The sequence below is a fragment of the Apodemus sylvaticus genome, chromosome 3, assembly GCF_947179515.1.
Source record: "Apodemus sylvaticus chromosome 3, mApoSyl1.1, whole genome shotgun sequence".
In the NCBI taxonomy this organism is placed as follows: domain Eukaryota; kingdom Metazoa; phylum Chordata; class Mammalia; order Rodentia; family Muridae; genus Apodemus; species Apodemus sylvaticus.
In genome coordinates this window covers 123,428,504-123,444,635 of record NC_067474.1, presented here as the reverse complement: position 1 = coordinate 123,444,635, position 16,132 = coordinate 123,428,504, and the positions used below count along the sequence as shown (strand labels likewise).

At 46.4% G+C, this 16,132-nt stretch overlaps 1 protein-coding gene across 1 annotated transcript in view; it reads left to right on the top strand.

Annotated features, from left to right (window-relative positions):
* Scp2 (sterol carrier protein 2) overlaps nucleotides 1-4,854 on the top strand; it is an 80,910-nt gene extending 76,056 nt beyond the window's left edge. Inside the window, exons 15-16 of the mRNA XM_052176964.1 lie at nucleotides 1,614-1,693; nucleotides 4,457-4,854. Coding sequence (XP_052032924.1) covers nucleotides 1,614-1,693; nucleotides 4,457-4,552 — 176 coding nt within the window. The 3' untranslated portion in view covers nucleotides 4,553-4,854. The remainder of the gene's footprint in view (nucleotides 1-1,613; nucleotides 1,694-4,456) is intronic.
* The last annotated feature ends 11,278 nt before the right edge of the window (nucleotides 4,855-16,132 follow it).

Sequence of the window (16,132 nt, the reverse complement as noted above, 5' to 3'; positions counted from 1 at the left end):
GCCATGCATATTTGTATGTGTATGGTAAATGCACATCTGTGGGACTCAGAGGGGACATAAGGTATCCTGATCTGTCACTTTGTCATATTTCCTTGAGACAGAATCTCTTACTGACCCTAAACCCAGAGCTGGGCTTGAGGCCAACGAGCCCCAAAGACCTTCTAGTCCCCACACCCCTCCCCCAGTGCTGTGACACCCAGCCCTTTATGTGGGCGCTGGGATCTGAACACTTGTGCGCACCTGAGCTGTTCCCCAGCCCTCTCCTAGCTTCTCTCAGCCGAGTGAAGTTCTTTCGTTGACACAGACAGTTTGTAGATCTGTAAGTTGTAGGTACCTCCCCCTTCTCCCCTCTGTCTGACACTGATTTAACACTTGAAGCCTGATGAGATGGCTCAGTGGATAAGGGCACTTACCTCCAAGCCTGACAACACACAGGCACGGGTGTGCACATGTGCACATGAACACACACACACACACACCACACACCATGAACAAACAAATAAATGAAAAAAAAAAAAAACCCAAAAGCAAAATCATATAGCTACTCATTTGGGTGTTACCCGTGGCTGCTTGTTTAGACTGCTTATATAGAATGGTGTAATTGCGACAGAGATCTGGTGACCCGCAAAGCCTAAAATGTTTAGTGTCTGGTCTTTTATTAAAAACAATGTTGGTTAACCCATTTAGGTAATTATGTAATTTTTTTCTTGCAAAACAAATTATGATTTTAATGGTTTAAAAGAATATACACATTAGCTAGGTTTGTACTTGTAATCCCATCTTGGAGCTAACCTGGATTACGTTGTAGGGCACATGTCCCAGCGGTTAAGGAGCTGATGACAGCCTAGCGCAGTTCTCTGCGTAGGGCTGTATGAAAACTGCAGTCAGGGCCAGGCCCCATCTGGAGGTTTGGTTGACTTTGGGATCCAGGCTGACACAGGTTGCTGGCACAGACATTTCCTGTGGCTGTGAGAAGGACAGCTTCAGTAGCTTCAGCCGCCCTCTCTGTGGAAGTTCACATGGACCAGCTCGGTCTTCAGAGCAGCAGGAGAGCAAGTGTGAGTGAGCTAGCAAGATGGCTGCTTATTTACCATGAAATCCCGGGAGTCCATTCCAGCAGGGTTGCTACATTCCTTTAGCTGAAGCAACCAGGTCCTTCTCACACTGGCCCAAGGGATCATGCAATGGCAGGCAGGGATCATGAGTCTGTCAACCACAGTAACAGTTCTGTATCCAAGAGAACAGTTGGTTTTCCTTTACTTCTGTTGTTGCATACTATTTTTGAGCAAAAATCAATCCTTGTTGAGGTTTACTTTATAATTGTCTCTGGATCATTGTTGCCACAAATAGAGTAGTTTTTCAGTTCAGTTAGCTTCATCTTCCTGACTATGGCTACATTGTGTCCATGGTGAGGACACACATGCTTTCTTACCTATTGGGTGGTGCAGCGCTATTGAACATCGAGGTTACCCTGTCTTAGCAGATTGCCACAGAAGTGTTCGCGGCCACTGCCCTCACACTGTGTCAGCTGTGTCTCATGGAAGGAGCAGTGTCTAGTTGTCGGTATTCTGATGTTCTCTCTTCTCTGTCTCCTTCTCTCCTGCACGCTTTAGATAAGAAGGCTGACTGCACCATCACCATGGCCGACTCAGACTTGCTGGCTTTGATGACTGGAAAAATGAACCCTCAGTCGGTGAGTACAGGCTCTGATGCCGATGAGGCAGATATCTGTAGGACCACACCGTCCTGGGTATTAGAGGAGCCTGAGATAGTTCCTGCACTTAGTGCGGAAGAAACAGATCTGTAAGAGTTCAGTGCAGGGCTCAGGGGGAGAGAGCTTACCCTGTAAAGTGCCTGCCTGCCGCACAAGTGTAACAACCTGAGATTGGATTGCTAGCACCCGGCATGGCTGTACATGTCCGCAGTCTCAGTGTGACAGAGACAGAGACACGTGAATCCCTGGAGCTCACTGGCCACCTAGCCTATGGAGCTGGTGAGCTAGCTTCACTGAGAGGCCCTGTCTCACAAAATAAGGTGGAGAACAGACTGAGGAAGACACCCTGTGTTGTCCTCTGTCCTTAGTGTATTTGTGTTCTCTCCCTTTCCCTCTCCTTCTCTCCCTCCCTCCCTCCATCCCCCCCCCCTCACACACACACACAGACACACACACACATCAAACACACCCAATATGCCATTCCTGGTTTGTGGTCAGCCCACATGGAGGGAAGACCAGGCCTCTGGAAAGGCTTACCACATGCAGTTAGCAAGGCGTGGTAGAAGGGAACTTCAGGGAAGAAGAAGCGGTGAACACGATCTTCTGCGTCCTCTTCTGCGCTCCTCGTTGTGCCCAAGCTCTTCTCATCCCTGGACTCTGCTTCCCTGACCGAGTTGCCTTTTCCAGTTACCTCCTCTAACGACTTATTGACTTGTAGAGTACAGTCCCTCTTGTGAACCAGCTTAGCACTCGTGATGAGTCTGTCTCTTCCCCCATTAGATCCTGAGGGTCACAGAAAGACTGAGTGTTTGTAGACAGTGCAATACCTGATGGCTTTAGGTTGCTATAAACAGTTGTTAGATTTAAAGGTGTATTTATCTAAAATGTACATGGACCTCCTGTGGTTCTTCCTTGTCCCCAAGTTGTAAAGGAATCCTTCCTGATAAAGAGAGTGCCAGACTAGATACGCTAAGCCCTCCATCCGCAGAATAGAAGCCCGAGACTTTCCTCTCTATTGTAACATCAGTTTTAATTGTTGTCTTGGCTGTTTTAGAACTTGTTTCTGGTATTCCCAGATAATTCATGATTGGACAAAACTAAACCTGGCTTCCATTCATATTCCTTTGTAAATGGGTTTTCTTAGTGTGCCTCAGTAATGCCGTGACTAAGCAGTGTGCACCTGGGACACTTTAGCGCAACGCTCGCCCTGGTACTGGCATTCCCCACCACGGTCCACTCCAGAAACCTGGACAGGACAGAGGCCACCAGCACAGGAGCTGGCTGCCATCCCTGTCCCAGCTGCTGTGCCCGTTCTGTGCTCACTGCACAGCTCCCACAGAGGTTCACACTTCATATGCTGTGCTCACTCTCTTAGAGGTTCACACTTCACACATGTGCTGTCCTTGATTTCCTATAGTTTATCTATGTACAAGTGTTTGGGGGGGGGCATAGCATCAGCTTATTTTCTTTCGCACCCATTAACACCCAGAAGAACTGAAGATTAAAGTAGCAGACCTTTCTGTTAATATGCTAATGATCTTTCCTTATGCTTAGTAGAGGATTTGAGTGGGAATCATTAAATGCGGTGGAAATTCTAATTTCAGTGTCTGGCTCTAGTTAAGACGAAGCAGTGATGTTGCTAGCAGAAATGCACAGACAAAGACCACCGAAGGGGCCAGATTAGCATGGTCCTCGGGCGTGGTTCCTCAGCGGATGGCACGCATGTTTTCTCCATGATTTTCTCCTGTAGCTTTAAAAGGAGAAGGTGGTGCATTTCTGTTGTACAGCTGGTTTGTATTTTTAAATAACATATGTTAAATATATTGTGTTCTGAGACACCTGACCTTTAAGTCGTCAGACAGAAAGCTTTGTGCCATATAAAAAGGAAATATTTAGTTTGTCCCTACTGGGGTACTGGGGGTATTAGTGCTCCTTACCAGGATGTGGAAAAACCCAGCAATGCTGCTTGCATCTAACTACAAGGGACTTTTCTCATCCAGCTCTTCCTTATTTCAAATACTGAGTTAAAACATAAGTCATAGCAGGAATCATGCTATGGTCTTCATTTCGCTACCTCTGAGTCTCCCTGGAGTTTTGTTACACAGTGAATTCAGTAAATGTCATGTGCTCTAATCCCCAACCCTGTTAAATGGAACAGTTTACTCTGCCCTTCAGAGTGGCTGAGGCTTCTCAGTGAGGCAGAGTAACAGGAATCTTCTCAACCAAAAGGCTGTCCTCAGAGGGGACCAGCCCTTCAGGGAGAGCTGGGCGGAACAAAGGCCCCAGTGGCGCTCCAACCATCTGTCGACTCCTGACCTTCTAAATGGGTTCTCTGTGTGCTTTTCCCCAGCAGCCCCTTTAACCGAAAGGTCTGCTGCTTTAATCTAAAGTTCCTCTGGGTGAAATGTTCATTTTAGATTTTAAGCCCATATGTAATGTTTCCAAGAAAATTCATCTAGTGATGATCTGTTTTGCCCAGTATTTGAACAAGGCATACTACTACATTTGAGGTAGAGAGCCCCAAGTTTCAGGAGAAGATACCTGAGGGTTCTGTTCACATAAAGCACGACCGTTGGGAACTCCTCCTTCCAAGGTCTGTTTCTGAATCTGTTCCAGAAAGCCTAGGTCTGTATTTTTCAGAAAGTTATGGGCCTGGATAGACGATCTCAGGCCTGGATAGTCTAAAAGAACTGGCAACTGCTGAACAAAACACTAACGAGTTTTCCTTTTTATCACCCACAGGCCTTCTTTCAAGGTAAACTGAAAATTGCTGGTAACATGGGCCTGGCCATGAAACTGCAGAACCTTCAGCTTCAGCCCGGCAAAGCTAAGCTGTGAGGAGTCCCTTTGGCAACCTCGGGACATCAAGATGAGATGTGTAGATATGTAGAAATCCACGTCTCGTCCGTTGTCAGGACTTAGACTGACACTTCCCAAATAGCATGAGATAGATTTGTTGCTAAGTGGGTGTGGCCAATTGTATGTGCCCCACCCCCCCAAGCTGGGGTGCATCGGGCCTCCCAGCCGACACTGCTGCTTTGAGGACTGGCATCCTACTGTGCTTGATGAAGCTACTATGTCAGTGATGGATTGGGGTAAACTTAAGTTTCAGAATAAAATTCAGAATAGTAAAATCTAAAGACTGTGTAAACAAAGCCCTTGTTTTGCTTACAAGTATGTTTAATGATCATTGTGTTGGACACTCGGTGTGACATTTCCCCTTAGGGGGACTGGAGAAAAAACAGATTTCCACAGTTGACCAGGAACTCACACTTAATTACCTGCATCAGTTCCTCACTAATCATTCTTAAAATAAAATTTTGTACTAAATGTTTAAAAAAAAACCTTTAAAAATGTTCATTTCATGCCATCAGAAACAGTTCTTTTCTTCCCAAATAAAATACAAGAATTATGGTCAGAGCTTAAGAGAATTTACAGCTGAACAGAGTTGTTTTTAAAATATTTTTTAAATGGACATCTTTTTAAAAATCAGAGTATCAGAGCCATTGCATGCCATTACTAAAAATAATTGAATAAAGTTCCTTCCAGAGATAATAGGCTTCAAATTATAGTTTCATATTAATAAGTTTATAAACTGAGTCTCACAAATTTCCTTTTTCATACATTTGATTGTCTGCATTTATCTTTCTTCCTAGTTTTTCTAATTCTAATGCTTTTTGTTATAATTTAGGTTTGGGATAAAAATATGCTTTTGGAAGATTTAAAAAGAAAATTAAAGCAGCTCTTCCTGATTTCCTTGGCTTTTATTGTGTATGGGCTTTCACCCAGTGTTCTCCAGGCTGTGGGACAGAGAAGACATTGGGTCCTCACAGCCCAGATGTCGAAGGGCATTATCTACCAGTTGCTTTCACACAGTTGCTAGTTCTTGACTGGAGAGGTGGGACATGTAGTGGGAGGAACACTTTCTTGACCAAGAACAGCCTCTCTTAGGCAATTAAATTACTGTAGCCTGGGCCCTGTTTTCTGGGTTGTTAGAAGAGAGGTTTGAGTTGGTGGTCCCTGCTAGGGTAGAGAGTTGAGCAGTCCCTACATTAGTTGTTTGTTTGGTTTTTTTGGAGAGGGGGTTTGAGACAAAGTCTTTTTTTTTTTTTTAAAGATTTATTTATTTATTATATGTAAGTACAGTGTAGCTGTCTTCAGACACCCCAGAAGAGGGCTTCAGATCTCATTACAGATGGTTGTGAGCCACCATGTGGTTGCTGGGATTTGAACTCAGGACCTTTAGAAGAGCAGTCAGTGCTCTTAACCACTGAGCCATCTCTCCAGCCCGAGACAAAGTCTTATGTAATCCTGACTGGCCTGAACTCTCCACGTACCCCAGGCTGGTCTTGAAATTGTAATCCTCCTGCCTCTGCATCCTGAATGTTGGGATCACAGATGTGATACTGTGCCCAGATGTGTGCCCAGCTCTTCTTGTTCTTTCACCCAAAGGTCATAGGTCAGAGGTCAGGTGGTTTGATTCCATCTAGGAGTTCAGGGTCCTTCTGTGATTGGCAGACCTTTGGTCGACAGTGCCTGAGGATAAATTAACCCATGACAGGTTCACCTCAGGTCCCATAGGATAGGTCCATAGACCCACTTCCTAATCAGGTGGCTTCTTAGAAGAAAGACCAAGGAGAAAGTGGAACACCAGTAGTTTGCGTTTGTGGCATCCATCTGCCCTCTCTGGTCCTAGATAACAAAAGATTCTAGGAATAGGATCTAAAAATCCTATACATGTAGAATGGCATTGGTGTTGAAATATATTCATACACAGATGTAATTTATATGTAAGACAGGTAAATACTTAGTGGGAAAATGCAGAGCCAGTGCATTTCCTTGAGCATTAATAAGTTTGTAAAGAAGAGACTAGCAGGTCAGGGATAGAACTTGCCGAGCTTGAGTTGTCTGCTGGGTCCGTGATGGTGAGCCCCGTTGGTGTCCTCACTACCGCCTGCCCCTGTGGTCCGAAGGCTGCAGGGTTCTGCAGAACTTCTGTAGCCGTGTCATCTCTCTCATCCCCGGGCGTTTGATGAGCGGCTACAATGCAGAAGGCACTACAGCACAGTACAAGCCCTGGAGGTGGTGGTGAGCGTCAGGACAGTCAGGGAGACAGTCAGAGAGAATTGTTGCAGACCATGGAGTTCTGTGTAGCAGGTGACCAGGTTGCTACAACAGAGGGCTTGCAGTTAGAGATACCTTTGAAGAAGTCATTTTTAAACTGAGGACAGGCTGAGAAGGGTAGATAAGTCAGTTAGGAATGTCGAGTTAAAAGGTGGCCTCTTCTAAAGCTGGCAAGGGTCAATGTGAGTAGACCTCGGTGGGTTGGAAGGACAGGCCCGCGATGAGAGCAGAAGGGACCCAGGAGCTTTGCATAGTAGGGCTGGTTATCCTGTAAGACGTGTAAGGTGTGCGGCGCCATTCTCGGTGCGGCCCCTGGGAGCTGAAGACAGGGCTTCTGTGTTTGTCCATCTGCCGCTGTCCAGCTTGCCACAGTGGCAGAGACAAAGGATGACGTGTTCTTACCGCTTTTGGTCCTGGTTCTTTGTTCAAATTAAGCCGTGTGTGCTCACTTCGGCAGATTGACAAATTGACAAATACTCAATTGGAATGATGCAAGCCTATGCAAGGATGACAGTCACATTTGTGAAGTGTTCCGTGTTTTTAAAATCTATAAATCATTAGAACAGAAAACAAGAAAAGCAGGTGTTCCACCAACTTCAAAACCCCACGTGTACCTGGAGAGGGTAGAGGTGGGGTGTCTGTGACCTAATGATGACCCTTGGAGCGGGGCCTGAACTCAGGGGAGTGTCATAGTTTTAGCTTCCACCTTCACGGCTGTGAGGTGATATACTAAGCAAGGTGACTGTCTAAGGCAAAGGGTGGTGTTCTCTCCCAAGGTTTGTCTGTCAGTAATGGAGATGGGTGTGGAAAAGTAGGCAGAGGCAGAGCCTGGCCCCTGACACAGGCAAGCTGACTGCAGTGACTACTTGCAGGGCGGGCCCTCTCTGGCCCACAGCTGGACCTGAACAGGAGGGTTTGAAACACTTATGCCTTGAACTGAAGTCTGGGGCGAGTAAGAAACCCCAGGTTAGAAGTATTTGGGAAGGCATTCTGTTGACAAGAGAAGCTCAGAGCTAAGCTATTTGGAAACATACATTTGGACTTTGTGCACACAGGGCTTGAATTTAGAGCTTCAGGAATGGATGTTATTACTTAGAGTTGGGGAATAGGGTTTGGGTAAGCCTTGGGTAAACCAGAGGTGAGGTAGCTAGAAAACTTCAGAGGAGCATAGCCAAAATTGGCAAGGGTCCATGAGGCCAAGTAGTCTGATATCCCACAGAATTGGCCACATGGAAATCATGGGACCAAAACAAAACTGGCTCGATGGCAGAGTAGGGACGAAGGCTGGACTGGGATTGGCTTTGTACGATTCAGTGGCATAAATGTGAATTGCGTTTGGTAGTAGTGAGCCTGGTTCCCAAGAACTCACTCTGCGCAGGCACATTATTTGATACACTGATGTTCAAGCTACTTACTATTGCACTCGTTGTTCTTCGCGTCTACCCTGTCCTCACACACCTAGAAACTCAAATTCCATCCTTTCAGGAAGTTGTCCCCATTTGTCACACAACATTCCTTCATGGGCTTACGTTTCTGTCCCCTTCAGGGAGCTCATTAGGAGCAAAATCTACTTCCCACGCATCTAGTTTGAGTCCCTCCTCCCCCCCAGGCTTGACTGTCCTTGATTGAATGAGTGGAAGAAAAGAAAGGAGAGGGAGAAGAGGGGAGAGGAGGGAGGGAAGGGGGAGGGGAGGGAAGAGGAGGGGGAGGAGAGAAAGGGGGAGGGGGAAAAGGGGAGGGCAGAGGGAGGGGAGGAGAAGAAAAGCTTACCAACACGTTCAACCGAAGGGCATGTCTGAGGATGGAAACCTAGTCACAGAATTGGAATCCATTAAATAGACAATCTGCTGCTCTAACCATGAAAGAAAACATTAGGCGTTCACATTAGAATTCTTAGCCTGACTTGTCCTGATCTTTCTTTGAGAACATTCAGAATGTCTCCTAAGTCTTTTAGCTAAAAAAGGGAGCCTGAAGTAGGTGCTAAGAAAGGACAGTTCATTCATGCTCTTGAAGGAAATGTAGTGGCCAGGGGTCGTTGACAGTTAATCATGAGCTTTGCTGTTTTCTTCAGACAAGGTCACGTAGATTCCCGCCATCTTCCTGGATACAGAAGAGTGGCAGGAAGCCTGGGTAGGAAGAAGCGGGAGGCAGGGAGGCCTCTGGGATCTGTACCTGCCCAGGCAGGAGGTCTCCTTCCTGCCTCCTTAGCATAAAGCATTCCAGCTGCACAGGCCTTAGCTTCTTTTCAAAGGGAACCAGGTCAAGTAGACGGTAATATCTTGAATGTTCTGGAACATTTGTTTTTTTAAGGGCATTAAAAAAAAAACACTTAAAACTAGGGTCAGCAGATGTGAGTGCTGGGCCCTGAACTCAGGTCCTCTGCAAGAGCAGTATGAGCTCTTAACCACTGGATCACCTCCCCAACCCCAATAACTGTTTCTTGAAGTAATGAAGATTAGACAGTAATAATTTTTTATTTCTTTTTTTTTTCTCGTTTGTTTAAGACAGTCACCTTATAGCCTAGGCTGGCTCTAACTCACTGTGTAGCTGAGGGTGACCTCAAATTCCTGATTTCCTGCCTCCACAGCCCACAGCTCCACAGCTGGGATTATGAGCAGGTATGCACCACCACATACTGTCTAAGACTTTATTTGCTCCCCGCCCCCAGCCCCCACCCCTGCTCCAGGGTTTCTCTGGGTAGCCCTGGCTGTCCTGGAACTTGATTTTAGACTAGGCTGGCCTTAGACTGACAGAGATCCGCCTGCCTCTGCCTCCCAGTGCTGGGATGAAAGGTGTGTGCTACCATGCCCAGCTATGAAATGCTTTTAAAAGAACAGTTATATAAGTATTCTGGTTTTCCCTATGTATGTCACCTTAAAGAAATAGATTAGGAACTTAAAGCTTGTAGCTAACAGTTCTTTTCTTCTGAGAGTTGTAGCAATTTTAGACAACAAAACATTTAGAGGAGCCTGGTATTTTTGGAAACTTAGGGGTGTCAGGTGGTTTTGTCTTCACCTTGAGCTAATAATAAAGAAGATCCAGGTTTTATTTTTTACCTTCTATAAAAAGAGAGAGGAGGTCTCAAGTGGTTGAGAGCTCTTGTTCTTACAGAGGCTCTACGTCTGTACCCAGTACCCACAAAGGATCTGTACCTGCACACATGTGTCATTCATGTACATAGACATACACTTGCAGAAGGACAATAAAAATAATTTTCTTTAAGTTGAGAGGCTGGAGAGATGGCTCAGTCATTAGAGTACTTGTAGCTCTTGCAGAGGACCTGGCTTTGATTCCCAGCACCCCACAGTGACTCTGAACATTCTGTAACTCCATTCCAGGGGATCCAATACGCGGCTTCTGGTCTCTGCAGGCACCAGGCCCACAGGAGATACAGATATACACATGCAGGCAACACACACACATATAAACCTATTTTTTTTTTTTAAGTTGGAGCTGCAGTTAAGAACACTTGCTGCTCTGCCATAGCACCTAAGTGGGTGGCTTAGTCCCTGGGGATGCAGTGAGGCCTCTGGCCCCTCGGATGCCCGTATACAGGTGAAGTGATTGTGCCTGCTGTGTGTGTGAGGGCTAGCAGTTGTGACTGTGCCTGCCGTGTGTGTGTGTGTGTGTGTGTGTGTGTGTGTGTGTGTGTGTGTGGACTAGCAGTTGTGACTGTGCCTGCCGTGTGTGTGAGGGCTAGCAGTTGTGACTGTGCCTGCCGTGTGTGTGAGGACTAGCAGTTGTGACTGTGCCTGCCGTGTGTGTGAGGGCTAGCAGTTGTGATTGTGCCTGCCGTGTGTGTGAGGGCTAGCAGTTGTGATTGTGCTTGCCGTGTGTATGTGTGTGAGAGGGCTAGCAGTTGGAGCTGTGAAATGCTAAGGGCACGTTAATACTCAGTAGATCATTTCTGAGGTTATTTGAGAAAGGATTTTTTATATAAAGAAGTAATTGGTGTGAAATATTTAGAGAATTTGCTGGCTTCAGATAATCAATTGTGTTTAGGATGGAGGGCAGCTTGCTTTTAATCAACCATATATATTCTTATGTTTCCTCGACAACCAACAATTTTTTAAAAAAAAACTTTTATTTTTAATTATGTTTATGTGTGTCTGTGTATCTAATATGCAGGAGCCCTTAGAGGCCCCTTAAATGTGTTGGATGCCCTGGAGCTGGAGTTACAGACAGTTGTGAGCTGCCTAACATGGGTGCTGAGAACTGAGCCCTGGTTCTCTGTAATAGGTCCCTATTACACTGACAGTCCTTCTAGCCCCCCATCCCCTCCCGACATGGTCTATGTAGTCCTGGCTGGCCTGGACCTCTGTAGGTAGACCAGGCTGGCCTTAAACTCACAGGGATCCACCTGCCTCTGCCTCCTAAGTGCTGGGAATAAAGGCTTGCATCATCGTATCTAGCTAAGAACCATTAAAAGTGAATTGCCTCTAACTAAGCAGTAACTAAATGAACAGATAGAATCATTTAGTATGACATTCAAAGACTTAGATTTTGTCAAACGTTGCAGTTCTAGCTACTCTATGTAGCAGCTGCTTTCGGAACACAACAAAGTTCATAAATATTATTAACTAAAGAAGAAATCGGCCAGGTTGTACCTCCACGTAAACTACTTCACGGGTTGGACCCACACTGGTAAGAATTAGGGATTTGTACTAAACAGCTGAAGAGGGGCCTGAAAGATTTACAGGCTATCAGGAACAACAGCCAAGTCTGGCCAAATTTTAGTTTTTCTCAGTAGAGAGTTACAAAATCTTCTGGAAAGGTCCGATCTTAGATGTGTCTGGAGACTGCTGCAACAAACAGCTCTTTAATTCTTGGTAAGAACAGAGAATATTGGGCTAGATTTCTGGCCCTTGAGAAGTGTGGAGTCTGGTTCCATTTGGCTGGATGTTTTATCTGGTATGGGATTCTAGCCAGACTTCTTGAAGAACTATTATTTAAAAATCTAAAACTCACTGCCCAAAGTGGTGGTCGTATAGTCAGCTCTCTTAAGTCTTTTCCGCCAATATTCACGTTACCATCTTCAGCAGAATTTAGACACAGAAGATTCTTGTCCTGGAGTTGCCACATTTGTGGCCATAAACATTAAGTACTGTTGGGGACAATTGATTATACTGTGCTGTTTATTTAAATGGCAGGCAGCAGGGTTGGAGGTGTAGCCTGGTGGTAGGAGGCTTTCCTAGTATGTGCAAGGCTGGGGCTGGAGAGATGCCTCAGTGGTTTAGATTATGAGCTGCTGAGTTTGATCCCAGGCACAAACATGAGGTGGATCACAATTGTCTGAGATTCCAACCCCTGGGAGATCCAGTATCTTTTGGTTCCTTGGGTACCTGCATCCATGTGCACATACACCCCCACACACATACAAGTAATTAAAATTTAATCTTTAAAGAAAATGAGGTTGCATAAGTTACAGGCAAGCAATAAGTACTAACTTTATAACCAATTACCCACTGCTAACCTTTTTATCACTTGCAAGTTATTTTATAATTCACTTTTTAGACTCTGGTGCCTTCTGTAGTGTGAAAGACACAGGGCTGTCCAATACCAGGCACTTAGGGTGGGAATAAGTGGACATAAAGAGATTACATAAAGAGCTGTTTAGGCAGTTCCAAGCAGCCGTAGGTGTGGTGAGATAATACCCAGGGTAAGGTGTGACTCCAGCTCACACTCACACATGTGAGCAAAGGAGCGATCAGGGCAAGTTAGCTTTGTGATTACACGTAAAGGGAAGAAATACAGGATGAGAAATCGCTGAAAACCAGTTGAGGACCAGAGAGATGGTTCAGTCGATGGCTGTTCTTCCAGAGGTCTCCGGTTCAGTTCCCAACGCCCACATGGTAGTTCAAAACCATCCATAACTCCAGTTGCAGGAGGATCTGACACCCTGGGCACCAGGTGCATACATTGTACACACGCATACCTACAGGCAAGCCAAAATCTCATAAATAAATAAATCTTAAAAAAAAAAAAAGAAAGAAAACAATCAGTTGAACTTCTTGGCAATAAAAACTGGTATTGAACAGAATAGAGGGACCAGGCACAGATGTGTCCTAACCCCGAGGACGTTGTGAGACAGGCCTTAGTAATAGCTGAGTGATCCTCTAAACGGAGACATGACATTTCGCTGATGGCCATTTCTGAGGACTCCTTCTAAAATATTTCTTCTGTGAGCCCGAAGGAAGACTTGTTCTTCTTGTTTACTTTTTATACTTGGACTTGTTCATAACTTTGGGAGGAATGAACTCCTCAAAGCTTTCATGATTTCCGTGTGCGTGCTGCCCAGGGTGTACCACCTGACTGGTCCTGCTCTTGGACCACTGAACAGCTGCTGCACATGAGAATCTCGCTGCGCAGAACCTGAGGATCCACGTCTCAATTCTGCCTCCAGCTGTGGTTTTCCCATCATTCTCTGCTTCCTGGATGAGTTCTGTCTTTGTGTGTGTTCGTGTGCATATGTGTGCACATGTCTTTGGAGGACCAGAGGTTCTCACTAGGTGTCTTTCTCGGTCGCTCTGCACCTCAGTTTTTGATCCAGGGTCCCCCAAGCTCACTGGTTTGGCTAGGCTAGCTCCCAGGGTTGGCCTGCTCGTGTCTCCACAGCACTAGGGTGCTTTGCAACTCATGCTGCCATGTCTGGCTTTTGCGTGGGTGCTGGGGGTCCAAACTTCAGGTCCTCAGGCTCGCATAGCAAACACTTTACCGACTGGTCTGTGTGTGTTTCCACCCTTTTTAACCTTATTTTTGGAGAGTCTAGAGTTCACCGATTAAGGTAGACTAGCTGCTAGCCAGCTCCAGGGGCCCTGTCTCTACCCAGCACCTCCGATTGCTGAGACTATAGGTGCAAGGCCATTGTGTTTTAGATATGGGTGCTGGGAATTGAACTCAGGTCTTCCTGTAAGCACTTTACCAACTGAGTCATCTCTACAGCCCCAAGTCTTAGCCTCTGTCAAAAGCCTTCAGTCAGATGTGATTCCAGGCCTATGAGCATACTTACTTGAGAAGTAGTCAGCAAGCAGATCAAAAGCTCAAGACAACTTGATGAGATCCCATCTCAAAATTTAAATAAATAAGTAAGCCAGTAAATAAATAAATAAATAGGGCTGAGGATCAGGCTTAGCAGGAGATCATTTGCCTAGCATGCACAAATGACCCGAGTCCAATCCCCAGTACTAATGATAAAACAATAGCAGCCACAACAAAATCAGAGAGACCCCACTGACCCAAATAGCACTCTGTCTGATCAAGCTCCTGTCTCCAGCTCAGCACTCAGGACTCTGCTACTGGGTGAGGAAAGGTCTTGAATCCTGAGCTCAAGGTAGGAGGAACCGTTTCTTCTCTGCTGGTAAAGAACAATAAACACCACGCTGTTCCTTTTCTCTCCTTTTCAACATCAACGCCCCACGCCCACTCCAGCCAGCCTTCTTGTCCTTCAGCCTTCGCTCCACCCACACCACACAGGCTCTGGCTTCCCCTCTCTTTGGATTGCTTCCTTCTCTTTTTAATTAGAAGACCCTTGGCTCGGCATCTAGGAGCTCCTTATCTCTCGTCACTTGTCATCTCATAAAAAGATCTTAGCGTATAGTATATGTGTGTTACTGGCGTGTTAATTCAGGCATGGGACGCTAGAGTGTGGGGTAGGGGGTCAGGACCACCTCCAGGGTGAGCCCTCACCTTTACTTGGCTGAGACAGCTTTGGGGGACCCTGTCCATGTCCCATCTAGTCAGAGTGCTCCAGAGCTACGGACACATGAGCTGCAGTGTGTGGCTTTGCCATGGTTCTGGGCATCTGAACTCAGGTCCCCCGGCTGAGCAGCACGTGTTTTACCCGATGAGCCATCTCTCCACCCCCACCCCAGCCCCCACTTTTAGAGACAGACTTTTACTGTATAGTCCAGCTGCCTCAAACTTGCTGTCTTCCTGCCCAAGCCACCTAAATGCTAGGATTACAGGCATGTTCCTTGATACTAGTATGTATTTCTATTGGATGTCTCTAGGTCTGGGTAACAGACTTATAAAAACAGCTGTCTTTTTTTTTTTTTTTTTTTTACTTACTCTAAGACCAGAGCTGTGCAGAGACCTGGAATTTTTCTGTTTAATGTAGGCACTTTTTAATGTGTAGCTATTATTTTTCCTTTGGGCCCAGGCCTTCAGCCAAAACCTGTGCTTGACCCCATGCCCTATAGTGATCATAGACCGAACAGATGCTGCCACTGAGAAGCATGAAGGAGCCGAGACGGCACAGGTAGTCACCTCCGTACCCATCCCTCTGAAAGCCAGAGGGCTTCTGCGCAGGCGCACCACCTCTGCTTCCTGCTGAGACACTCACAATCCCTCCAGGCTCTGTAATGTAGCGGCTGCCTTCAGCACCACACAGACACAGTGCATGTGTGGGCAGTGGCTTGGCAGAGCGAGTTTTGGTTGTAGAAGTGAGTGTGGAGTGTTCCCAGTGCCCAGCCCACACACACCCGGCCCTTCCAGGTATCGTCTACTGTACCCCCACGGAGCGGGCCGGGACGTTAGGACAGTGCCTGGGACTTCGCTGGCACTCAGCATGTGCTGACTTTCCTTGTTCTGGAAGATTTGGGTTCATGGGTAACCAGCCAATAGAATCCAGTTCCCTTAGCTCCACTTGAATCTAGGCTCTGTTCAGAAAACACGAGATGCATCTGTTGGGCCCTGTCCAATCTTGTGAATCATACCAACTTTCAAGTTTGAGCTCAGAGAGGATTGGAATTTGAGGCCAAAGAAGGCAAAATATTTCCCTTTCCCATCCGTGTTAAGTTCTTCAGTGATGGGTAATGGAAACAGATGGCCGTGGGTTCAAACACAGGCTCTATCCTTACTCACCTATCTGCCTCTTTGCATCACAGACGGCTATGGCGATGGGTAGGTGGACCAGAACCCCCAGCCCTGAATGATAATGTTACGTACTAAGCCTGGCATAGGCCACATCCTTACTTGTTAGATGGGGAAATTATCTTCCTTTGCAGGGCTGTAAGGACTGGAGACTCATGCATGGAGACAGAAACAGAAGGCCTGGCAGCGCGCGCAGGAGGGAACGGTCTGGAGCCACTTTACCAGAGCCGGTTCAGGGGCTTGGCAGTTTAGGTGGCCAAGTGGTTCCACATTTGATGGATTATCTTTATCCCTCTCTCGGGGACAGGTAGGTGCTGCCCAAAGGCCAGAGCACGTTTGAGAGACAGGTTTGTTTCACAGCCGTGGTGCCAAGTAGCACCCAAACCCGGTCCCACCGCCTTTCACGGTGAAGCCCTTGGCGCC